The sequence below is a fragment of the Canis lupus genome, chromosome 5 (assembly GCF_011100685.1).
Source record: "Canis lupus familiaris isolate Mischka breed German Shepherd chromosome 5, alternate assembly UU_Cfam_GSD_1.0, whole genome shotgun sequence".
NCBI classification, from domain to species: domain Eukaryota; kingdom Metazoa; phylum Chordata; class Mammalia; order Carnivora; family Canidae; genus Canis; species Canis lupus.
Genome location: NC_049226.1, coordinates 33,122,953 through 33,147,124, shown reverse-complemented (window position 1 = coordinate 33,147,124; position 24,172 = coordinate 33,122,953). Strand labels below are relative to the sequence as shown.

General features: G+C 53.9%; 1 protein-coding gene across 4 annotated transcripts; it reads left to right on the top strand.

Annotated features, from left to right (window-relative positions):
• Nucleotides 1-26: 26 nt before the first annotated feature.
• Nucleotides 27-23,827, top strand: ALOXE3 (arachidonate lipoxygenase 3). 4 transcript variants are annotated; one of them, XM_038536793.1, is made up of 16 exons: nucleotides 29-644; nucleotides 785-991; nucleotides 3,105-3,219; nucleotides 4,314-4,395; nucleotides 5,105-5,224; nucleotides 5,490-5,615; nucleotides 7,956-8,059; nucleotides 8,503-8,675; nucleotides 9,595-9,738; nucleotides 9,825-10,028; nucleotides 10,130-10,216; nucleotides 10,718-10,887; nucleotides 11,426-11,547; nucleotides 16,297-16,397; nucleotides 16,997-17,167; nucleotides 22,774-23,827. In XM_038536793.1, the coding sequence occupies exons 2-16, from the start codon at nucleotides 845-847 to the stop codon at nucleotides 22,951-22,953; spliced, it is 2,046 nt and encodes a 681-aa protein (XP_038392721.1). In that variant the 5' UTR covers nucleotides 29-644; nucleotides 785-844; the 3' UTR covers nucleotides 22,954-23,827. The 4 variants fall into 4 exon arrangements, with proteins under 4 accessions (XP_038392722.1, XP_038392721.1, XP_038392720.1 ...); XM_038536792.1 differs by having other exon boundaries at nucleotides 30-644; nucleotides 3,015-3,219; XM_038536794.1 differs by lacking the exon at nucleotides 16,997-17,167 and having other exon boundaries at nucleotides 27-644; nucleotides 3,015-3,219.
• The last annotated feature ends 345 nt before the right edge of the window (nucleotides 23,828-24,172 follow it).

Below are 24,172 nucleotides of genomic sequence, written 5' to 3'. Positions count from 1 at the left end.
ATCCCCGCCACCCCGGCACCCACCCCCGCCCTGCAAGCCGCGCGGGAGCCTTCAGGAGCCGGGAGCTCCGGGAGCACTTTGGGGCTCTGGCCGGCCCCATCCCAAGGGAGGGACCGAGATCGGACGGGCGGCGCGGGGACCCGGGGGCGGGCGCCGCTTGGGGACGGTGGTGCGCGGTGGTGCGCGGTGGGAGCTGTCTGACTCCTCTGCACGGTGCCCCCAGGGCCACTCGCCTGGTCACGCGCGGTTTATCCCGAGGATGGCTCACTTGCAAAGCCTGACTCACGTGGATGACTTGCAAGTAGGGAATGCGGGTGCCGCGTGCCCAGGCCCGGCTGAGAGGGGGAAGGGGTCTTGGGATAAGTTGGTGACAGGGCAGACTGGGGCCCCAGGGTATCGGTGAGCCCCTGACCGAGAGCAGGGCAGGGTCCCACTCATACAGGTGTCACCTGCTCCTCGCCTCGCTCCCAGCCTCTGGTCCCTCCCTCCCCAGTGGGACTCGGGCTCCTGATATCCATCTGGGTGAGCCCTGTCCTGCCAGCCAGAGAGACCGGCTGTGCCAGAGGCAAACAAACAACTATTAGGGTGGAGAGAGGGAGCCAGCAGTGAGCCAGGACAGAGACTGGGAGCTTCGAGGGAGAGAGGTGAGTGAGCCCCAGAGCATCCCAGAGAGAGCTGGGCCTTCCCGCGGTGGCCCCCCTGTCCCTGCCCCAATCCCCCACTCAGCAGATCCGCAGCCACCGCTCAGCCCCGCTTTGCCCTCTCTACACTCACCTCCTCCCAGGCCGGCTGCTGCTGTGGCCACCGCTTGTTCTGGGGCATCCCTCCCTCCCTCCTCCCCACCATGGCCGTGTACCGCGTGTGTGTGACCACGGGTCCCTATTTGATGGCGGGGACACTGGACAACATCTCTGTCACTCTGGTGGGCACCTGTGGCCAGAGCCCTAAACAGCTGCTGGATCGCCTGGGCAGGGACTTCGCCCCTGGATCTGTAAGTATGGAGGAGAGGGAGGAGGGACCAGCAGGGTCAGGGCCAGCAGGGGACCCTGTCAGAGGGGAGGGTCATTCCCCCGGGCAGAACTCAGGGAGCCCGCCCTGAGCTCCTCACCATCCTATCCTGGTCTCTGGCTTTGCTGGGGTTGTTGACACCTTCTACCCAGGCAGGACTGCCAGGAAGGAGCCCTGGGCAGAGGGGGTCGCGAGAATTTTGCCTGCTTCCTGGCTCCCCCACCTCGTAACTGAAGGTGGGCTCTGGGCAAGTCGCTTGCTCTCTCTTCTCTGGAAGGGACCTGCTTGCCTCCCTGCCAGGCCCCAGGATCATGTGCTGGGGGCCTGTACAAGGGCGCGGGGGCCAAGGAGGCTGGGCGATCCGGAATCCACTCTGCTCACACAGCATGCCTCCGGGAGCCAGGCTGCTTCTGCCTGGACGGAGGGGAGCCTTTTCCTTTCTTTCTTTCTTTCTTTCTTTCTTTCTTTCTTTCTTTCTTTTTCTTTTTTTTTTTTTTTTTGTATTTTTTTTTTATTGGAGTTTGATTTGCCAACATATAGCATAACACCCAGTGCTCATCCTATCAAGTGCCCCCCTTCACCCAGTCACCCCAACCCCCCGCCCACCTCCCTTTCCACCACCCCTTGTTCGTTTCCTAGAGTTAGGAGCCTCTCATGTTCTGTCTCCCTCTCTGATATTTCTCACTCATTTTCTCTCCTTTCCCCTTTAACCCCTTTCACTATTTTTTGTATTCCCCAAATGAATGAGACCATACAATGTTTGTCCTTCTCCGACTGACTTACTTCACTCAGCATAATACCCTCCAGTTCCATCCACGTCGAAGCAAATGGTGGGTATTTGTCATTTCTAATGGCTGAGGAATATTCCATTGTATACATAGACCACAGCTTCTTTATCCATTCACCTTTTGATGGACACCGAGGCTCCTTCCACAGTTTGGCTATTGTGGACATTGCTGCTAGAAACATCGGGGTGCAGGTGTCCCGGCGTTTCATTGCGTATCTTTGGGGTAAATCCCCAGCAGTGCAATTGCTGGGTCGTAGGGCAGGTCTATTTTTAACTCTTTGAGGAACCTCCACACAGTTTTCCAGAGTGGCTGCACCAGTTCACATTCCCACCAACAGTGCAAGAGGGTTCCCCTTTCTCCACATCCTCTCCAACATTTGTTGTTTCCTGCCTTGTTAATTTTCCCCATTCTCACTGGTGTGAGGTGGTATCTCATTGTGGTTTGGATTTGTATTTCCCTGATGGCACGTGACGCGGAGCATTTTCTCATGTGCTTGTTGCCATGTCTGTGTCTTCCTCTGTGAGATTTCTCTTCATGTTTTTTGTCCATTTCATGACTGGATTGTTTGTTTCTTTGCTGTTGAGTTTAATAAGTTCTTTATAGATCTTGGAAACTAGCCCTTTATCTGATACGTCATTTGCAAATATCTTCCCCCATTCTGTAGGTTGTCTTTCAGTTTTGTTGACTGCTTCTTTTGCTGTGCAGAAGCTTTTGATCTTGATGAAGTCCCAATAATTCCTTTTTGCTTTTGTTTCTTTTGCCTTCGTGGATGTATCTTGCAAGAAGTTGCTGTGGCCAAGTTCACAAAGGGTGTTGCCTGTGTTCTCCTCTAGGATTCTGATGGAATCTTGTCTCACATTTAGATCTTTCATCCATCTTATCTTTGTGTCTGGTGTAAGAGAAGGTCTAGTTTCATTCTTCTGCATGTGGCTGTCCAATTTTCCCAGCGCCATTTATTGAAGAGACTGTCTTTTTTCCAGGGGATAGTCTTTCCTGTTTTGTCGAATATTAGTTGACCATAGAGTCGAGGGCCCATTTCTGGGTTCTCTATTCTGTTCCATTGATCGCCTTTTCCTAACTCGCACACAGGCATGCTTGGGTGAGTGGCAGCTCAGGTTTATATGCCAGGACAGGTGGGGGCGTAGATGCTCCTTGCAAGGTGTCAGAAGGCCCCCGCGGGTCCTTGCCTCTCACCTGCTGGCTGTTTGGTCCTCTCAGGTGCAGAAGTACAAGGTGTGCTGCTCCACGGAGCTGGGCGAGCTCTTGCTGCTGCGTCTACACAAGGAGCGCTATGCCTTCTTCCCCAAGGACTCATGGTATTGCAGCTGTGTCCGTGTCACTGCCCCCGATGGCACCTGTTCCCACTTCCCGTGCTATCAGTGGATTGAGGGCTACTGCACCCTAGAGCTGCGCCCAGGAACAGGTGGGCCAGAGGCAGCGGCTGGCCTATGTGGTGGACAGCACCCACGGGGGTCAGGGCGAGGGGCCTCCTGGAGCCCAGGCTGTGGGGACAGGGGTGGGGTTAGGGTAGCTGCACCTTGGAGTCCCCAGTAGATGCTTTCTGAGCCGAAGTAAGCCTCTAAAGCTCTGAAATGCAGGGAATTTCTGGGCCGTATATACCCCTCTAGACACCAGACACGCACTCTCATCCACTCACACTACACACAGGCACAGATACACACACAGACACAGACACACATGGTTTGCTTTGGGCTGACTCCCTCTGCACTCCGAGTGAATCCTTCTAGCATCCAGAGTGGACTTAAGCTGCAGGCAGAGTAACTGGGTGCCAACAGGTGCAGAAGCCCTGAATGTTGAAAGAATTGAGCTGGGAAGGCTCTGCCGACTACTACTGTCTTTCCTGGTGTGGAAGATGTCCCTGTGAGGTGCTGTTAGGATTTCCTCTTGCCGCTGTGTGTGTGGGGGGTGGGGGCTTTCAAGGACACCGAATCCAGCTCCTTTGGTGTCTGGACTCCCTCGGCTCCTTTGGTGTCTGGACTCACTCGGCTCCTGAGCCCAGAGGCACGACCAGGGCTGGTCTAAGCATTGACATGAGTCTTTGGGATGAGAGGTGATATCCTAGGTCGAGATGAGGTGAGTGATGGTCACTCACCCCCTAGCGAGTTCTTCACAGACCTCGGAATCCCCACCTATCATCATAACACGTCCATCCATCCACCACTTCCCCAAAAATGTTCATTCATCATTTGTCAAGTGCACGTTATGTGCACAGGGCCGGGGTGGCATGCTAGGTGCTGGGAAGACACAAAATGACTGCAATTTCTGCCCCGAAAGAGTCTTGGGAAGGAGACAAACATACAAACAATTGGGACAGCTGTTACAACTTTGGGGTAAGATTGTCTTGAGTCACTTCTGCTGATGAATACTCTTGAGGGCACGGGGTATCAATGTCACTGAGTAATTGGGTTCAAGAGTTAGGGCGCTCAGGCCAGCTCTGCTGGAGGTGGTGGCGTTTGAAACGAGACCTGTATAATGAGTAATTTTCATTCCCTGCAGCGAAAACGATTTGTCAGGACTCCCTTCCCCTCCTTCTGGATCACAGGACTCGGGAACTCCAGGGCCGACAGGACTGTTACCGGTGAGGATAGCCTAACCTGACTTCTTTTCCCATCGTTATTCTAACTTCAGCCTCAATGAGACTGTTACTAACTTTGACCTCAGATCCAGCCTTGGGGGCCTGGCTCCAATCAGGATCCTCGTGTTAACCTAACTTCCATCTAAGGTTAAGTCTAGACCCAGAACACCAGTACTGACAGTTGTCCCTATACCATCCGTGACTCCACACTCAACCCCCACCTCCCTCAATAATGCTCTTGATATCACCTGGATGTCAGATATGACCCTGGTGTTGGCCAGTCTCAGCCCCAGCCTCACCTCTCACCCCGAAAACCAGCCATGGTCTTAATCTCAACGCAAACCTAACTCAGGTCTAGTCATCCTCAAATGCTACCCTGATCTGTGCCTTCAGGGAGAAGATTCCAATTCTTTGTCACCTACCCAGAAAATGGGGGTTTCTGAGAGTTTTAATTTAAAGTCATGTCTTTATTTATTTGGGAGAGAGAGACAGAGACAGTGAGGAGGAGGAGAGGGAGAAGCAGGCTCCCCGATGAGCAGGGAGCCCGAAGCAGGACTGGATCCCAGGACCTTGGGACCGTGTGTCACCTGAGCCAAAGATAGACGTTTAACAGACTGAGACCCCCAGGTGCCCCAAAGTCACATCTTTAAAAGCTAAAGTCTATTAGTACCCTGAATTTGACTAGCCACCCCTGACCTCTCTCCCCTGAAAGCTGGAAAGTCTATGCCCCTGGCTTCCCTGGCATTATAGACGTCAGCAGCTTTGAGGAGATGGAGACAGACAAGAAATTTGCCTTGACCAAGATGACACCTCGGGTGGACCAAGGGGACAGGTGAAGGGGGGCCCAGGCTGGGGACCAAGGTTGGGACCATGGGGCCGGGAGGCCGGGAAAGAGGATGGTGCAGGGAAATAAATCCAAGAGGCAAGGGCAGCAGGGGCAGGGTGACCCCGAGGGTCTGGTGGGGAGGTGGCTACAGGTGGACAGGGTCGGGTGGAGTCTGGAGCCAAGGGAGGGCCCAGGGCAGGAATGAGGGGAGCGGGCTGCAGGTTCCCCTGACCAGTGTCCGTCTTTCTGCCTCCCCCGCCACCCTCCGCAGTAGCGGGAATCGCTACCTGCCTGGCTTCCCCATGAAAATTGACCTCCCGTCCCTGCTGCACATGGAGCCCAATATTCGCTACTCGGCAACCAAGACGGCCTCCCTGCTCTTCAACGCCATCCCCGCGTGAGGCCACTGCCCTCCCTGCACTCCTGTCACTGTCCCTTTGACCTCTACCCTGCCATGCATATCCCCCCTCTGTCTCCCTGTCTCCTCCTCTCTGTCCCCTGTGTCCCCGTCTGTGCCCCCCATGTCCTCCTCTCTGTCCTCCATGTCCCTCTTCTGTCCCTATCTCCCCCCTCTGTCCCCATGTCCCATTCTCTGCCTCATTCCCCCTCTCTGTCCTCCATCCCCCCTCTCTGTCCCCAGTCTCCCCCATTCTCTATCTTCCCATCACTTCCTCTTTGCTCCTTTGTCATCACTTCTCTCTCTATTCCTTGAATCTATGAAATGAGCTGAGTGCCTTCTCAGTGCAGAGGTTGGTCCTAGGCGCGTAGGTGGGTAGGACAGGGAGCAGGATGGGAGCAGGATGGGGGACAGGACGGGGAGGCACCCTTGTTAGGTGCCTCTGCTCTGAAGCCATAAGGAGGTGAAGTCAGACCACCTCGCCTTTGCATCCTAGCACCCACACTTTCCAGCTGTGTGACCTTCATCCGCAGCCTCTAAGCAGTTCCCTCACTTGTAAATGATGGTAATAGCTGTGCCTACCTCCTTGGTCTAGGGGAGAGTAAGCCAGATGACACCAAGTACCAAACAATCTCTCAGCGGATGTGACTGAGCATTAGGATGTCATCTTCCACCTCGAGGAGCTCCGTGTCCCCAGGGAGACATGTGGCACAGTTCGTTAGGACCCGGTGAGGCCGTGAGCAGACTAAGTCCATAGCTGAGGCTCTGAGTGTGACTTGGTGGAGGGGTACAGTCCACACTCCTGACCAGTGTCAGCAGGGGTGAGCCGGGGCCAGGAGGTGGCTTCCGGGGAGGCGGGTGGGATGGAAACAGGCTTTGGGCCATGGAGAGGACAAGTGAGCAGAGAGTGGGTGGGTCCTGGGCAAAGCCAGGTTGGTTCGGCCAGAGGACGGAGAGGCTCACCTGGCCACCGGTGCAGTAGCTGCATTAGAAGGCCCGGCGGAGTCGAGGGCAAGGGGCTGGATCCTCATCCTCGGGGCTTCTGTGCCGAACTGATTCTTTGGGAGAAGGACTAGTGGGAGGTGCAGAGGTGGGGTGAGCAGGGAGCTGGGGGGTGTCTGGGCTGGAGTGCAAGGCAGTTGCAGGTAGCTCGGGGCCTCAGGGCAAGGACCCGTGCGAGGCCCTGGCAGGGCTGAGGGACCAGGATCGGCTGAGCTGGTCCCCAGATGGACATGTGGGTCTAGGCCAGGGAAGGCCCGGAAGGCCACTAGGACAGCCTGCGGGGGGCTCAGAGAAGGGCCTGTGGGCTGAGGGAGCTGGCATTGGGCAGCCATCAGGGATTCAGAGAGGAGGGCTGGTAGCTGAGCTTCCATGTGGGCAATGGCAGGGTGTTCTGAAGGACGGTTGCACCAAACCCTTGGAAAAGGAAGACATTATCTTTCTTCTCCTTTCTCTCTGCCTTTTTTTTTTTTTTTTAAGATCTTATTTATTTCTTTGAGAGAGATAGCATGAGTGAGGGGTAGGGGGAGAGGGAGAGGGAGAAGCAGACTCCCCAACAAGCAGGGAGACCGACATGGGGCTTGGTCCCAGGACCCTGAAATCATGACCTGAGCTGAAGGCAGATGCCTAACCCACTGAGCCACCCAGGGGCCCCTCCTTGCTCTCTGCTTTAACACCGGTCTCCTGCCCCTTTCCCCTCGACTTTGGGGCCTTACTGGGCAGCTGCTCAACAAATGCTGCGAACTGAGGGGCCGGCAACTCAGTGGACACTCAGGAAGTTGTCCCTGGGCTTGTCAGGTCATGGCACCCCCACCCTTCAGGGCACCTGAGCACACCTGCCCACCGCTTGCCACACACCCACCTATTAGATGTTGCATTCCCTTCCATTTGACTTGATGCAGTCAGTGAGTGATTATTATGAACCAGTATGTCGGGGCATCCGGGGCCAGTCCTGGCCCTAAGAGGCCCATAGTATACTGTGTCATCCCAGGTGGTAGGAGTACATGGGATTCACAGTGTAACACAGGGAGTGATGAGCGTTTTGTGGAAGATACACACCAGGTGGGGCACCAGCCAGCCAGGAGCCAGTGATGGTCGGCAACAAGACGGGAGCTTGGGGAAAAGGCCAAAGCACCCATGAAGGTGACCTGTCTGCCACAAGTGGCACGTATACGTGTGAAGTCCACCCTACGAAGCCTCAGTGGGCCACTAGACTTTTCTCACCCTTGTTAGGTGCCTCTGCTCTGGACGGTGACCTTGTCAGGTCCCTGCAGGCCTCTAGGCAGGGGGCACAGTGCCCCTGTGGCTCCAGGCCACACCCTCGCTTCCCCTTGCCCTCAGGTCCCTGGGCATGAAGCTCCGTGGGCTGCTGGACCGCAAGGGCTCCTGGAAGAAGCTGGATGACATCCGGAATATCTTCTGGTGCCACAAGACAGTCACTTCAGGTGCGCAGAGCCAGGCAGATGTCCAGCCTCCTCCTGACCCCATGTTCAGAGCCCTCTGCCCCATTCTGGGAAGGGGACCCTCTCCCAGCCCCCTCAGGGAGACTGCAGGATCCTAGTGGGTGGGGCTCCTGGTTCCATGGGTGGCAACCTCACATATTCCCCTTGGGAGCTCACGTCACCTCCCCTTTCTCTGGGACGGGACAAGAATAGGGGAATGAGGACAGAGAGACACTCTGCTTCCCTGGGAGATGGCCAGGGGTCCTTTAGGGAGTTCTGATCCCGATCAGGGGCACTGACCTCTCTTCCCCTTTGGGGCCAGGCTACACCTACCTCGTAGGGTTGCTGTGAGGAAAGCCTAAACCATAGTGAGCAAAGGGCTGGACTCGAGCAGGCTCTAGGGGAGAACTTTCCAGACTGAACAGTGCCCTCTCTTGCCCCCCTAGAGTATGTTACAGAGCACTGGTGTGAGGACTCCTTCTTTGGGTACCAGTACTTGAATGGCGTCAATCCCGTCATGCTCCACTGCCTCTCCAGCTTGCCCAGCAAGCTGCCTGTCACCAATGACATGGTAGCCCCCTTGCTGGGACCCAACACCTGTCTGCAGACAGAACTAGAGGTAAGTGAGGGGCATTATGGACAAGGGATGGGTGTGGAGGGTAGGAGTGGGATGGCTGGGGCTGCATCTAGCCTGCAGGCCTCATCCTCTGGGCGGCCCCTTGCACATTTGAATTGGAGCAGGTGGGATGAGAGCCGGGGGGTGGGGGGCGGGGACAGTGAGCATGACTGGGAGCCAGAGGTGAGGCTTGGTGAATGGTATGAGTGAGCAGGACGGCGTCAAAGAGAAGGCCCTGCCTATGTTCTGGGGCCCCAGTGCTGAGGCCCAAAGAAAACTATTTTAGGGGCACCTGGGTCCCTCAGTGGTTGAGCGTCCTTCTTGGGCTCAGGGTGTGATCCAGGGGTCCTGGGATCGAGTCCCATATCCAGCTCCCTGCCAGGCACCTGCTTCTCCCTCTGCCTGTCTCTGACTCTCTGTGTCTCTCATGAATAAATAGGTGAAATCTTGGGGCGGGGTGGGGGGGGAGCTATTTTAGGGTAGTGGACGGCAGTGCCACTAGATATAAGCGGAACTGTCATGGAGATTAGGAGCTCGGAGGATGTGGGAGAAGATGATGCTCAGTCTCTCTGGGGCAGCCAAGCCCTCAGGCATCCTCCAGAAGGCTGGAGATGTGACAGTCAATTCTCAGTGTGGGGCCATTTTCCTGTTGTTGGATAGACCGACAGGGTCACTGCGTTGAGAGGGCAGGAAGGACCAGGTAAGGGGGGACCGGGAGAGGATGCCAGCTTATCCAGGCGCGAGGTTGTGCAACGCGGGACGCAGCTGGACCTCATTCCGGTAGTTCTGCGGAGGGTGGGGTACCGGCCTCGGGCCATGAGTGCAGGCACCGCTCATTATTGAGGCCCCGGCTGGGGTGCGAGTGGGCGGGGAAAAGAGGGGGCGCGCAGCGCGGGTCAGAGGGCGGGTGTGCCTTCCGCAGAGGGGGCACATCTTCCTAGCCGACTATTGGATCCTGGAGGAGGCCCCGGTCCACTGCCTCAACGGCCGCCCGCAGTACGTGGCCGCCCCGCTCTGCCTGTTGTGGCTCAACCCGCAGGGGGCGCTGGTGCCCTTGGCCATCCAGGTGAGACCTGGGCGGGATTCCGGAGGCGGGCCCAGCAGGCACACTAGCAGCCTCGAGCCTCACCCCGTTCTTATTCCTGGGCGCAGCTCAGCCAGACCCCCGGGCCCGCCAGCCCCATCTTCCTGCCCACTGACTCCTACTGGGACTGGCTGCTGGCCAAGACGTGGGTGCGCAACTCGGAGTTCCTGGTGCACGAGAACAACACGCACTTTTTGTGCACGCATTTGCTGTGCGAGGCCTTCGCCATGGCCACGCTGCGTCAGTTGCCGCTTTGTCATCCAGTCTACAAGGTCTGTGTGGGATCCCCTCACCCCAGGCGGGCCCAGAAGGGACGGTCCAGCTCGGCCTGCTGCCCTGACCTTCGGCCCCTGTGCCCTCATCCCGCTCGCAGCTCCTGCTCCCCCACACTCGCTACACGCTGCAGGTGAACACCATCGCGCGGGCCACGCTGCTCAACCCCGAGGGCCTAGTGGACAAGGTGCGGCCCGCGTCTCTGAAGCCCCGCCGCATCGCCGAGGCCCCCTCCGAGGCAGCTTTTCCCCGCCCACAAACATCTCCGGCCTCCAAGCCGGTTCCACGGCCCCCGCCAGACCCTGCCCACAAGCCCCGCCTCTCCGCGCCGGTCCCCTGCTTGCCCCGCCCACAAGCCCGGGCCCCGCCCCCTCGGGCCCAGCTTCCAAGGTCTCCAGGAGGTGGGCAGGGCAGCCCCCCTCGGTCACAGCCCCCGGCCCGCCCTGCGCCCAGTAAGCTCTCGCGTCTCCCACTCCCACCCCCCACCCCGCATCACTGCTTTCTTTTGGTTACCAAATACCCAAGCATTTCCTCCTATGCACATAGTAGGGCCACCACCTCCGCAGCCCCAGCCGGTCCCCCTGGGGGTTCGGCCCGAGGTCTTGGACTTCTTGATTACGTGAAAAATCCTCTGGGCTGAGTCACTGGCCTTGTCTGGACCCCAAGCCAAGCGGTGTTGTGTTCTCAGGTCACCTCGGTCGGGAGGCAAGGCCTCCTCTACCTCATTAGCACTGCTCTGGCCCACTTCACCTACACGGATTTCTGCCTTCCGGACAGCGTGCGGGCCCGCGGTGTCCAGGCCATCCCCAACTACCATTACCGGGACGACGGCCTGAGGATCTGGGCAGCCATTGAGAGGTGTGGGGTGCGGGCCTGGGCCCCTCCTACAGCCAGTCTGGCCCAAAGAGGGCGCAGGCAGTGTGGCTCATGTACTCATGGGGCCCTTGGTGCTGGGGGTCACAGGTGCTTCAGGCCCCAGAAGGGAGCACCCCAAGGGTGAGAGTTGGGGTCAGGGTACTTAATGAAATGATAGGTAGCCACGGGCTGGGGAGAGGCTGGGCTGTGCATGGGCCCCGTGGAGGAAGGAAAGGACAGAGTGTCCAGAGGAATCAGGGCAGGTGCAACTGTTTGAGCTGGGGCCCTCCAGCTCTCCTCAGGGGTTCCCCACCCCCAGATCCCTGCGTGGGAAGGAGGCCCCGAGCACGCATGACTCAGGGATGCCTAAACCTGGCCCTCGGGTTCCATCTGGATCTGGGGGCTCCCACTGGGCCCTGATGGGCTCTCAATGGACACTGGCTGTCTGGCTCTCCCCAGCCTGAGTGGCACTGGATCTTGGATTTCAGGGCAGGCCTGAGCCCAAGGTCACCCCCTCAGCACGAGCATCTCTTTCCTGCAGCTTTGTCTCAGAAATCGTGGGCTACTATTATCCCAGCAATATGTCTGTGCAGCAGGACTCGGAGCTGCAGGCCTGGGTCCGTGAGATTTTTACTCATGCATTCCTACGCCGGGAAAGCTCAGGTACCAACCCCTGACCTCGGGCTCCCAGTGACCCTGTGCTCCCTCCCCTTGGCCTCGCTTGTGACTCAATTCTTATTTATGGACAAGGGTTTGAAGTCCATCCTATTATTAACCCCACTGAACAGATGAGGAACAGGCTTTGCAGATAGTAAGTGGCAGAGGCAGGATCCAGAGCCAGCTCTCATCATCCCCAAAGTCCTTGCTTTCAACCACTGCACTGTGACCCTCTCATTCCTCCTCGACTTACTTGAGCCTGTCCATTCACCGCTGCTTGCTGAGCTTTGTGGTTGTGTCCCATCATGTGGTAGGAGCCATGTCCAGCCTCAAATGTTGAGGCTTCTGGAACCTTCTCTCATACTTCCTCATGCTTGTCCCCTCTAGACACTGACCTCTTTCATTTCATTTGGCCTCATGAGTGACATGGTTCTGATGCCGCCTGATTCTTCCCTATTAACACCTGTCACCTGGCTTTAACTCTTCCTTCTTCTTCTGACACTGCCTGAGAGGCTTTGGCTCCCTCTTCAGCCTGCTTTGCTCAACTTCAGTGCCAGGCAGATGCCTCAGGCCACCCTCCCTTAAAATCTTACCTTGGCCCCAGGGAGGAGATGTCCTCTGTGCCTCCCACCTCCTCCCAGGCCCCTGCCATGTCCCCACCCCCGCCGTTGTCTTGTCCTGCCTGGGTCTCCATCTCCTCTCTACCCTTTCATAATGGAGTGATCCTTTCTTGGCTTCTCTTCGGTAGCTGATTGCATACTTGCAAATCCCTCTTCCTTCCATTCCCTGAAGAACTTTCCATTTTAGCTGTCTCATCGTCACCTTTGAGACCAGCACACAAAATCTATAAGCCATCAGTTGTCTTCTGGCCCTGCTCAGGGTATATACCCTATTGCTTCTCTTTGTAGCCTTCCTCCCTCGTGTCATGGTATTTTTTTTATTTAATTAATTTATTTATTTATGATAGTCAGAGAGAGAGAGGCAGAGACACAGGCAGAGGGAGAAGCAGCAGGCTCCATGCACCGGGAGCCCGACATGGGATTCGATCCCAGGTCTCCAGGATCGCGCCCTGGGCCAAAGGCAGGCGCCAAACCGCTGCGCCACCCAGAGATCCCGTGTCATGGTATTATGTGGACTCCAGACACTGGAAAAAGTAGACAGGCCTTCTTCATACCTGGGTGCAGTGAAAGACAAGGAAAAGCTCAAAGTGGCACAAATGTTCACCCTGCAGTTCCCCCAGCCCTGGCCCCCAGGGTGGGAGACTCTCAGGGCCTGGGATGCGGCTTCTCAGCTGACTTAGTGCGTAGGTGGCTTCATGGAGGGGCTCCTGGCTGGGGAGACCCAGGGAGGAGGGATGGTCTCTTGTCACCTGCAAATAGAACAAACTACTGCAACCCTACCTATAATAGGTTCTGAGGCTTCCCCCCCACCTTAAACAACAAATTTTAAACATATAGAAAAGTAGAGAGTATAATGTAATGAACACCTGTTCACCCACCGCCCAGATTCAACAAGCGCTAATTTGATCAATCTGTTGCTTTTCTTTATTGCTGAAGTCTTTTAAATTACACATATTTCATATTTTATTACTGCTCAGTATGCAACTAAAAAAAAAGTTTTTTCTACACAACCATGATACTGTCATCACACTAGACAAAATTGACATTAATCTCCAATGTGGCGTATATTCAAATTTCCCACTTTCCCCACATTTCCCCAATTGATCCTATGGATTCCAGAGCCAATCAAGGACCACAGGAGTCTCTTTAAATTTCAGATGGCCCCTCCCCCTCTTTAAATCACATGATGTCTACCATCAAAAACCCAGGACTAGTTGTTCTGCAGTGTCCCACCTTCCGTGAATTTATCTAATGGTTTCCTGTCAACTGGAAGGGATATGTAAAGGTTAAATGTTTTTGGCAAGAATATTTCTCAAGTGATGCTGTGTTCTCCATGATGCATCATAGTTGGAGGCACATAGTATCAGGTCTTCTTACTATTGGTGATGCCAAGAGTGATTTCTGGGTTTTTATTATTTATTTTATTTTATTTTATTTATTTTATTTTATATTTTATTTTATTTTATTATCTGAGAAAGAGAGAGCATAAGCAGTGGGGAGAGGGATAAGCAGGCTCCCCACTGAGTAGGGAGCCCAACATGGGACTCAATCCCAGGACCCCAAGATCATGACCTGAGCTTCAGGCAGATGCTTCACTGTCTGAGCACCCCCAGGCGCCTTTCCTTTGGAACTTTAAAAGATGACCCATCCCTGCTTTACAAACCCACTGCTAATCCTGGGCTGGCCTGATCCTGACTGCACCTCCCCCATGGCAGTTTTTTTGTTTGTTTGTTTATTTTTCTAGTTGGGGCTGTTTCCTACTTAAGACCTGGAGTAGGGGGGTGTCTAATTACTGTTGGCTGACTCTCCTATCTTACCTTATTCGACCTGTCTCTGACTCAGTACATCAGAGCCTTCTTCAGGTTGACAGACATCTCTGTGCAGGCTTATCGCAGATTCCTGTTTTAAGGCAAGGCACACTCATTAATTAACTTCAGTCAGTGTGCCTTTTGCTTCCACATTTCAAGGGGAGCGAATAAGTAAGAGGAGCTACGGAACAATCCCCACAGGTAGTCCAACCTCCTTGCCTTTTAATCTCAGCCCTCCAGGTTAGAATATCTACCGCAAAGGGAACATTCAGGAAGTTCACACAGGCTCCCTGGCAGACGCCCAGTCCTTCCTCCAGCCCTCTGGGCCTGCTCTGCTGAACTTGAATCTGTCTTTGGTTCATGTTCCCCTCTGTCTTCCCGTCTCCCTAAATCCAGTTGGGTGGCCAATTCCTATTGTCCCCCTTGTGTCCCACTGTCACCACCCAGTCCTGGTCCTCATACTCCTGCACAGTGGCAGCTGCTTCTCTATAGGCCTCACCATCCCCAGCCTCTTGCTGCCCACCCTCCAGGTCCGTGGGCCCCCCGCCCTGGCAGTCCTCCGAAGTTCTGCCCAGAAACTGTGTGGCTGGTCGCACTGCTGTGACCTCGCCTCCAGTGAGTTACCCTCCCTGCCCCCTCGCCTTGCTACTGCCTCAATCTGCCTTCTTCCCTTCTTAGGATTCACACCAGTCAACCAATAATTACTGGGCTCTTAATATTACGTATTTTTCCGGGTGCTGGGGCTCAGTAGTGAATATGACAGACAAAAGTCCTGGCCTTCAATGGAGCTTCACATTCTCAGTGGGGAGATTCAGATAATCAACAAACAATTGTATTAGGTGGTTGGTTATAGAGCGCTCAGGAAAAGGAATTGGCATGTTGAGGTAGGGGGGTTATTTCAGGTAGGTGGTCGGTCTGGGAGGGCTTCTTAGGGGAGGTGATGTTTGGAGGAGAGACCAGAAGGAAGTGAGAGAGCTTGTTCTGTGGATCAGTGGTTTTAGCAAGGAGGTGACATGACCAGATTTATGCTCCTAAAGGATCAGTTACTCTGGCCGTCGTGTGAAGAACGGGCTGTCGGGGGCAAGGGTGGAAGCAATTGGATCCCTGCAAGAGTTACACATTGGAGACTGGGTGGCTGGTGGTGGAGCCCCCCGGAGGTGGTGAGATGAGATTGGCTTCTGGAAGTATTTGCCGATATGCATGGTACGAGATAAAAAGAGGAAAGAGCACACAGATTGTGGCCTGAGCAACTGGATAGAGACGGGGATGGGAGTGTTGTGTGTAGGGAGCAAGGCAGGCATCAGGCTCTGCAGATTTGCAGATGTGACATCTGGGAGACCTTATTGACACCCAACTTGGAGTGTCAGGTGGCAGCCCTAGATTTCCTGCCAGAATTCAGGGGCCTGCAGGAGCCGGAGGTGTGATTTTGGGAGCCCTTGGCCAGCAGGAGGCGGTTAGAGCCATTGATTTGGATGAGGGGAGTGATTGACAGAGGAGAGGACCCAGGACTGAGCCTGAAAATGCCTTCCTCTGTCATCTTTTTCCCATTCAAAGCTCACTGACTCTTCAGCTCAGGGGGAGCCCCGTCTCTTCCTGCTGGGGAGTCTCCCCTAAGCACCTCAGCCCCAGTGCCCGATTCTGACCCAAACCTGGCCTTGGGGACCCCTTCTGCTTCCATCACTGGGACCTTAGGAGAAACATACTCTGGTCACCCACCTCTCTCGCTAAAGCCCAGCTGTGGGTGTTCCACTACTGGGTACTTGGACAAATCTTGGTGAACAGGGTAAAGTTAAATCATTAGGTGCTGGGGTGCCTGAGTAGCTCAGTCTTTTGGGTGTCTGGCTCTTGGTTTTGGCTCAGATCATGATCTCGGGATTCTTGGGATCAGGAAGTCTGCTTGAAATTCTCTCTCTCCCTTTGCCTCTTACCCCTATTTTCATTCTCATTCTCTCAAATAAATCTTTAAAATAAATCAAGTGCTATCGGGGGCTGCAGATAAAAGTGCCTTGGCAGTCGGGGAGAAGAGCCAGCTTGGCTGTCAGCTTGAACTTGGCTCCTCCCTTGCGAGTTCTCCTGGCTGGACATTTTCTGGTTGGATCCCAGCAGCTGGCTCCTATCCTGACCCCATTCAGAGACCACAGACCTTGATGATGACCGTCCCTAACCTCAGCCCATCTTAGTCATCTCATCTTAGTCAAAAAACAGTGGTGGCCAAATGCTCAGCCCTGTCATCCCCAATCTCCCCTTGCAGTAAGCCCCAGCCCCACGCTGCCCCCAGGAATCCAGTCCCCTCCCTCCACACCCTTTTTCCTTCCTCCCACATCCAGGCTTCCCACACCGGCTGTGCACTCCAGGAGAACTGGTGAAGTTCCTCACTGCAATCATCTTCAACTGCTCCGCCCAGCACGCCGCTGTCAACAGTGGGCAGGTGAGGCCGCTGGGGGTAGGAGGGCAGGCCTGGGGGCACTGGGCTAGGCAAGGTTGGGCTCAGCATGGGACAGGAGGCCAGTGTTGGGGTTGAGAGCATGGGTGGGTCAGGGTTGGGATGGGTTTAGGATTGGGGCTGAGGTTGGGTGGTGACTGGGTGGAGTGAATGAGTGAAGGGCCGGCTGGTATTGGATGAGAACTGGGGTGGAGCGGGGTTCAGGGTGGTAATGGTGACTCCAGCTGGTGTTGTGCGGGGAGTAGAACCTGGACCTGTCATGGTGGGGATGAGGTTAAGGGGGAGTATCAGGTGGCTCTGGGTGGTGTGCTAACCCTTTGCTACGACCCTTGTTGGACTCTGCTCCTTCGTTGGTGATTTGCAACCCCCCAGTCCTGGAACACTGGGTGGGGAGTGACAAGGGGTGAGCCTCCTACCCCACATCTGGAACTTCCTACCCTATACCTCTTTGACTCTTCCCTTTCCGCCATCCTCTCCTTTTCCAACTGCCAGACCTGGGGCAATAGGTGCAGGATGGGGGATGATGAGGGAACTGGTTCTCCCACCTCTGGCCAGCTGACTCAACTGGGGTGGGGTCTCTACAGCATGACTTTGGGGCCTGGATGCCCAACACCCCGTCATCCATGAGGCAGCCTCCACCCCAGACCAAGGGGACTGCCACCCTGAAGAGTTACCTAGACACCCTCCCAGAAGTGAACATCACTTGTAACAACCTTCTCCTCTTCTGGTTGGTCAGCCAGGAGCCCAAAGACCAGGTGTGTACAGGATGTGGGAGGGGGTGGGGGTGACGGTTTACAGGGCCTAGGCAGTGACAGTGGCAGTAGCTGTTCTAGAGAGGGCTTGGGGACTGAGTGCTGCCATTTTTGCCCACTGCTGAACTAGTCTTGGGTTCCTCGGTTTCTTTAGGAGATGGTAGTTGATCCCCAAAGGCATACATTGAAGCAAATACCAGCTTAGTGGCTGGGGCACAATGCCTATTGAATTCACCAGTTTATCAATCCATCCACCCATCCATCTAACCACCCATCCATCCCCATCCATCCGCCCATCCACCCATCTGTCCATCCATCCATCCACCTGTCCATCTATCCATCCACCCATCTGTCCGTCCATCCATTCATCCATTCACCCACTCACCCACCCATCTATCCATCCATCATCCATCAACCATTCATCTGTTAACTGCTCATCCATTCATCTAGACATTCAACATACATTATTTTGGATTCCTTCTACATGTCAACATGGCACTGGGCACCAGGCATATAAAGCAGAATGAGACCTTCCTGACTTTAGGAATCCTATGGTTTGGTTGAGGAGGCATACAGGAACATGAGAAAGGTACCACAGTGCTGTAGGAATCATTTAGGTATGAACACATACATCTTGAGCACTTGCAATGTGTCAGACATTGGTGGGCAGATATGAACCCTCTCCTCATGAGCTTAGTCTTGTAACAGAGGTGAGAATGGGGACTTGTGGAACCTGAATGAGTGGGCGAACCTGGGAAGGCTTCTTGGAGGAAGTGACATCAAAGCTGAAACCTGCAGGACAAGTAGGAACTTGGCAGGCAGAGGGAGGGCAGGGTTAGTTTCTAGGCAGAGGAAGGACATAACCAAGTGCAACAAAGTGAAGGTAAGTTGGTGTGTTGGTAGGATTGCAAATGGTTCAGTGTGGGCACAGTGTTTATTCAGAGGAGGATGGGGAGCCATTGAAGAGCTTTAAGCCCCAGGGTGACGCGGCCAAATCTGTGTTTAAGCAAGGGCACCTCTGTGGATGGTTGGGAGGGGCAGTTCTAGGGAGGAACAGATGAGACAAGGAGGCTGTCAGGTCAGCTTGGCGAGGGGAGCGGCCCCTTGATCCCCAATTACCAATGTTTCTGTTCACACATGGGGTCATCGGTCCTGCCTCTGCCCTCCTGGTCTTATTCACAAGCTCTCTGATGTCACAGGAATGTCCTCATTTCTCATACTTGACTCTGTTCCGTGCAGATGTGTGTTATCTTCCTACCAAGTTTTAATTACAATCTCATAGCCTAGGAATGCCAGGAACTCGTCCCTGGATCCTGCTCCTTCCTGGTCCCATTTCCCAAGGGCTTGGAGACATTCATTGTCATTATAGGGGAAAGCATGCTGGGTTTTTTGGTCTATTCTATGACTATTCCCAGTACTCTCACTCAATACTTCTGGCCACTGAATGTGTGGGGGACGAGCTGGGTATCAGATAATTTAACTCTACTTGCAGATAGTGTCAGATCCCACGGGTTCAGACTCAGACCCACAAGACTGCCCCCCTGACTCCCAATGCCAACCACAAGCCCAAGTTGTCACCTGTGCTTCTGATCCACCAGCTAAAAATCAGAGGTTTCTAAGACCCCCCCCCCCCTGCCCAGCACCCGTCAGTTTTGGTCATTTGCTATAATGGCTCACAGAACTCAGGAAAACCAGTTTACTTATTAAATTACTGGTTTACTTTAGTATTTTTTTAAAAGAGAGAGAGAGAGAGAGCACAAGCAAGGGGAGCAGCGGACAGAGGGAGAGGGAGAAACAGACTCCCTGCTGAGGAGGGAGCCCAATGCGGGGCTGTATCCCAGGACCCAGGGTCATGACCAGAGCTGAAGACAGATGTCTAACCGACTGAGCCACCCAGATGCCCCAGATTACTGCTTTATTATAAAACGACATAATTCAGGAACAGCCAGAGATGTGCTGGGTAGGGTGTGTGGGAGGGGATGCTGGGCTCCCATGCAGTCTCTGGGTGCACCACCCTCCCAACACCTCCACCTGTTCACCAGCCTGGAAGCCCTCCAAACTCCTGTTGCTAGGGTTTTTCTGTCTCACTACCTAGGTGTGATTGGTTGAATCATTGGCCATGGGGGATGAAGTCAACCTCCAGCTCCTCTCTCCTCCCTGGAGGTTGGGGGCAGGAATTGAAAGTTCCAACCCTCTAAGCATATAGCTGGCTCTCCTGGCCACCACCCCCATCCTTACGGGCTTTCCAGAACACCCTATTAACGTAAACTCAGGTGTGGTTGAAAGGGCCTTATTATGATAACAAGAAGCCTTTAACACTAACGCTTACAGAATTATAAGGGTTTTAGGAGCTCTGTGCCAGGAATGGGAGGAAGCCCAAATGTATATTCCTTACTGTAAATCACAATATCACAGTAGCAAGGGATGATAGGCAAGATATGAGGGTGAAGGGCTCCCACCTAGAAGCCAGTGAGGGGTCTCATTAAGTCAGGTATCTTGGGTGCCTGGGTTGCTCAATCAATTGAGCATCCACCTTTGGCTCAGGTCATGATCTCGGGGTCCTGGGATCAAGCCCCACATTAGACTCCCTGCCCAGTGGAGAGACTGCTTCTCCTTCTCCCTCTGCCCTTCCCCACCCTGCTCATGCTTGCTCTCAATCTCTCTCTCAAATAAATAAAATTATATAAAAAAATAAATCAGATACCTCACGTATGCTATTTTAAGACACAAAGTAAGTAAGAAGCTTACTTATTTAAAATGCTTAATACAAAAAAATGCTTAATACAGTGCCTGGCATACAACTGTTCAATAAATGGTATTTGCATTTTTTTAAAGATTTTTTTTTAATTAATCTCTACCCCCAACGAGGAGATCAAGACCCTGAGACTCACAACCCTGAGATCAAGAGTCACGTGCTTCACGGATGGAGTGGGTCAGGTGCCCCAAATAGTAGTTGTATTTTAAAGGGAAGAAAACTAAACAAATTGGTTCAGAGACGCTAAGCAGGTTGCCCAAGGTCACAGAGCTAGGACATAGGCTTTGAACCCAACCTGTCATGTTTCTGCGTTCTGCTTTTTGGAAAGCTACACTATAGTTTTAGGAATTAGATGTCAATCTGGTAAATAAGACACACAACTGATTCTTTGAAAAGACCAATAAAATGAAGAAACCAGAGACAATCCCAATCAAGAGAAATGAGAAGTGCAACATTAGGTAGGAGTGGAAAGACAAACAGCCAATAATTGAGAAGGTAGAAGAAAATGCTACTTGTAGTTTTGCACAAACAGCTTTGGAAATCTAGGTGAAAGAGGTGATTTTCTGGGAAAACAATAAAGAAAACTTTGATGCCGGAAGACATGAAAACCACACATAAATAGAAAAAGGTGTAAAAGATCTGATCCCTCTCCTTGCAAAGGGATATTCTATGATTATATTAGACCTTCAAGGACCAAGTGATTCCTAAGTCACTCAAATGGCTCGAAAGTTTAGAAAAGAAGTGGAAGCTCCCCAGATCGTTTTACTGGGAGCCTTGGTACGAGCACCCGGCAGAGGAGTACTCTTAAGAAGTAGGTCTCCCGTAGAAGGTTCCAGTCCCAGATCCACATTTCCCACCCGTGTGACCCTGGATATGCAATTAGGCCTCTCCAGGGCCTGTTTCTTTATCTGTTAAAGTGGGAATGATAAGAGCAGCCGTCTCACAGGATTGTTGCCCTGTCGTGAGAGTCCGCGTAAAGTGCTTGCGACACGTTAGCTGTAATTAAGAAAATGAAGTGACAAACTTGTTTCACTTAGCTACAATAATCTTAAAAATATATCATTAGCCAACGAAGGCCAGTGCTACCTAATAAGACAATAATCCGACATGCGAGGTCTAGTTTATTCTAGGAATGAGAGGAATGAGAGGTCGGCTCAATCTGATGAAATCTAACAGCATAATTTCTTACATCAATAAAGAAACACACCGTGTAATCATCTCAATATGTGAAGGAAGTGTGTGGTAAGTGCGAACAGTCATTTCTAATGAAAACTCAGTGTAAAATGAAGCTCCCATGCCAAGGTGTTTTTTTTTTTTTTTTTTTTTTCTTTAAGAGAGCGAGCTCAAGCAGGGGCGGGGTGGAGGGAGAGGGAGAAGCAGACTCCTTGCTGAGCAGGTAGCCTGACATGGGACTTGATCCCAGGACCCAGGGTTGGAGGCCTGAGCTGAAGGCAGAGGCTTAACCCATGGAGCCACCCAGGTGCCCCCCTCTACTGAATTTTGATTAAAAGTATATTTCAGGGGGTGCCTGGGTGGCTCAGTGGTTGAGTGCCTGCGTTCAGCTCAGGTCGTGACCCCAGGGTCTCGGGATCGAGTACTGAATCGGGCTCCCAGTAGGGAGCCTGCTTCTCCCTCTGCCTCTCTCTGGGTCTCTCATGAATAAATAAATAAAATCTTTTTAAAAAAAAGTATATTTCAGGAAACACTGTCTTTTTGGTGAAGCAGCAGAGGCCTCGCCAACAGCAAAGTACTGTGCACCCGGACTGCCCTGACGTAGCACTGTTCTGGAGGGCTCTGCCGGGGCAGGAAAACAAGACCAGGCGTGTTTATAAAAAGACTGATTGATTGATTTTAGAGATGGGGGAGGGGCAGAGGAAAAGAATCTTCAGGCCGACTTCACAGGGATCACGGAGCCCACCTCCTCGAGGCCCCATCTCATAACCCGGAGATCGTGGCCTGAGCTGAAACCAAGAGCCAAATGCTTTAATCGACCGAGCCACCCAGGTGCCCCGAGACCAAGAATTTTTAAGCATCAGGGTTCTTGGCAACGGTTACATTGGTTACATCGTATGAAGGGTACAGAGGATGGGAGGCGCGCGTGTTGGGGAGGAGGCTGGACTGCGGAGGTGAGCTGGTTGAGCGGGCTGATCACGGAGAGGGGGGCAGGGGGTGTGTGGAGGGCCCTGTACTGCCACGGGATGGCATCCGCTACAAGCTCACTGCGATCCTGGCCGTGGTTGGGCAAGTGGTTTGCCGTGCTGTAGGGCGAGCTGGAAGGGGCTGTGGTGCTGGGCGCATTGGCAAGATGCCTTCAGACCCGGTTGTCTTGGGGGGTTGAATTCTGTGCAACGGTGGGGTAGCAGGTGTCTCCTTGGTCGTATTTGCTGGAACGTGTTTATGTTGATTTCATAATGTGTCGTGTTGATTTGTGTGACAGAAGTGCTTGCTTGTGTGCTTTGAGTTCACAGAGCAGTGGGCCAGGCCCTGGAGGGGCCTTTACAGGTGTTCTGGTCCCCAGTTTCATTCAGGCCCAGGTGCGGAAATGGTCTCCGACCTGAGGAACAGGCCCAGGGCTACCAGCAGAGGGAGCACTAACCTTGGGCTCTGGGTGCCCGGTCCCATTCCTCCCCCAACGCACTCCCTGGGTGTCAGGTGTTGGGTGTTGGGGTGTCAAGGTGTTGGTGGGGCTGCTCCGGGCAGGTAGCCTGGAGTGGGGGAGTGCGGGTTTGGAGGGCTTGCGTTTGCGGTAGCGGTGGCTGCATCATGCCCTTGGAGCTACCTTGACTATGTGTTGGCAAATTTGCTCCTTCATTATCCTTCATCCCATCCTGAATGTCACCCCGATTTCTCCCAGAGGCCCCTGGGCACCTACCCAGATGAACACTTCACAGAGGAGGCCCCTCGGCGGAGCATCACCGCCTTCCAGATCCGCTTGGCCCAGATTTCCAGGGAGATCCAGGAGCGGAACAAGGGCCTGGAGCTGCCCTACGCCTACCTGGACCCTCCCCTCATCGAGAACAGCGTCTCCATTTGACCCCCTCCTCTTACAGCCCTGGAAGAAAGGCTCCAACATGAGGACTCGCGGAGGGCCAGCTTGTCAGGGTCCTCCAGGCCTCCCGTCCTTGGTCCCAGTCAACCCAAGCCTTCTCTGCACTTGGGGACCTTTCTTCCCAGGATGGCTCCAGCCTCACATGGGCGGCCCCTGAGCCGTGAGGGACCAGTACAGCAGTGTCCGGGCTGAGAAGCCGCTGCCTCCCATCAAATGCACAACAGGCCCTTGGAGAGGAAGGAACCCCATCACCCCATCACTTCCCTCTACTGTGAAAACCTACCTCCTGGGGCGCCTGGGTGGCTCCGTGGTTGAGCATCTGCCTTCCACTCAGGGCGTGACCCCAGGGTCCTGGGATTGAGCCCTACATCGGGCTCCCCACAGGGAGCCTGCTTCTCCCTCTGACTGTGTCTCTGCCTCTCTCTGTGTGTCTCTCATGAATAAATAAATAAAATATTAAAAAAGAAAAGAAAACCTACCTCCTCCCATTTGGGAGCCCCACAGGGACTCTTGAGCTCTCCCCTCTAGTTCTCCCCTTTCCCCAAACTCTTCCTCTTACCTGGTCACCTCGTTTTTGCTTTGCTCCAAACCTAGGACTGACCAGTCTAACTCCCCTTTCTGGGAGAGCCTGGGAAATGGGCAAAAACAGACATCTGCCCTGGGTCTGTCCGGTGGTCCCCTTTGACCTCAGCGTCTTTAAGGGGAGGGTTAGGATCAGAGAGCAGTTTACCTGGACTTATAGCCGTAGTCCTCAGGGCCAGGCTCCTTGGCCTTCCCAGCCCTCGCCCTGTCCCCTCCCTCCTATTTTCCTGTCCTAGAGCTCAATGAATTTAATAAAATCAAACACATTTGGCTCCCATTTCATTCTTTTTGTTTTGATGTATGTATGTGTATCTGTCTGGGAGGCCAGGGGATGGGAGAAGGAGGGAGTAGTCCCTGGGTCATCTGCTCAGCCCCCCACCTAGCCAGGCCCTAACGTCCTGCCCTTACCTCCCAGAGCGTGTCATCTATCCAGAGGTGAAGGAATATCCAGATTCAAGGGGCTGATAGGAAAAAAGTAGGTACTTTGCAAAGCTTGAGAATCCAGCTGCTGCTTCTAGTCTGCCCCTGGGATCTGGTTCCTCTTCTGGACGCAGGGAAAGCTCTGTCTCTGGCCCCCTCGTGGATGGGGGGAATCATGATGCGCTCTGGCCAGCCGCTCTGA

Coding starts and splice junctions, on each gene's coding strand:
- ALOXE3 (XM_038536792.1), top strand. CDS start 845: ATGGCCGTGTACCGCGTGTGTGTGACCACGGGTCCCTATTTGATGGCG. Junction 10,029..10,129: donor TTTGTCATCCAGTCTACAAG/GTCTGTGTGGGA, acceptor TCCCGCTCGCAG/CTCCTGCTCCCCCACACTCG. Junction 10,888..11,425: donor ATCTGGGCAGCCATTGAGAG/GTGTGGGGTGCG, acceptor TCTTTCCTGCAG/CTTTGTCTCAGAAATCGTGG.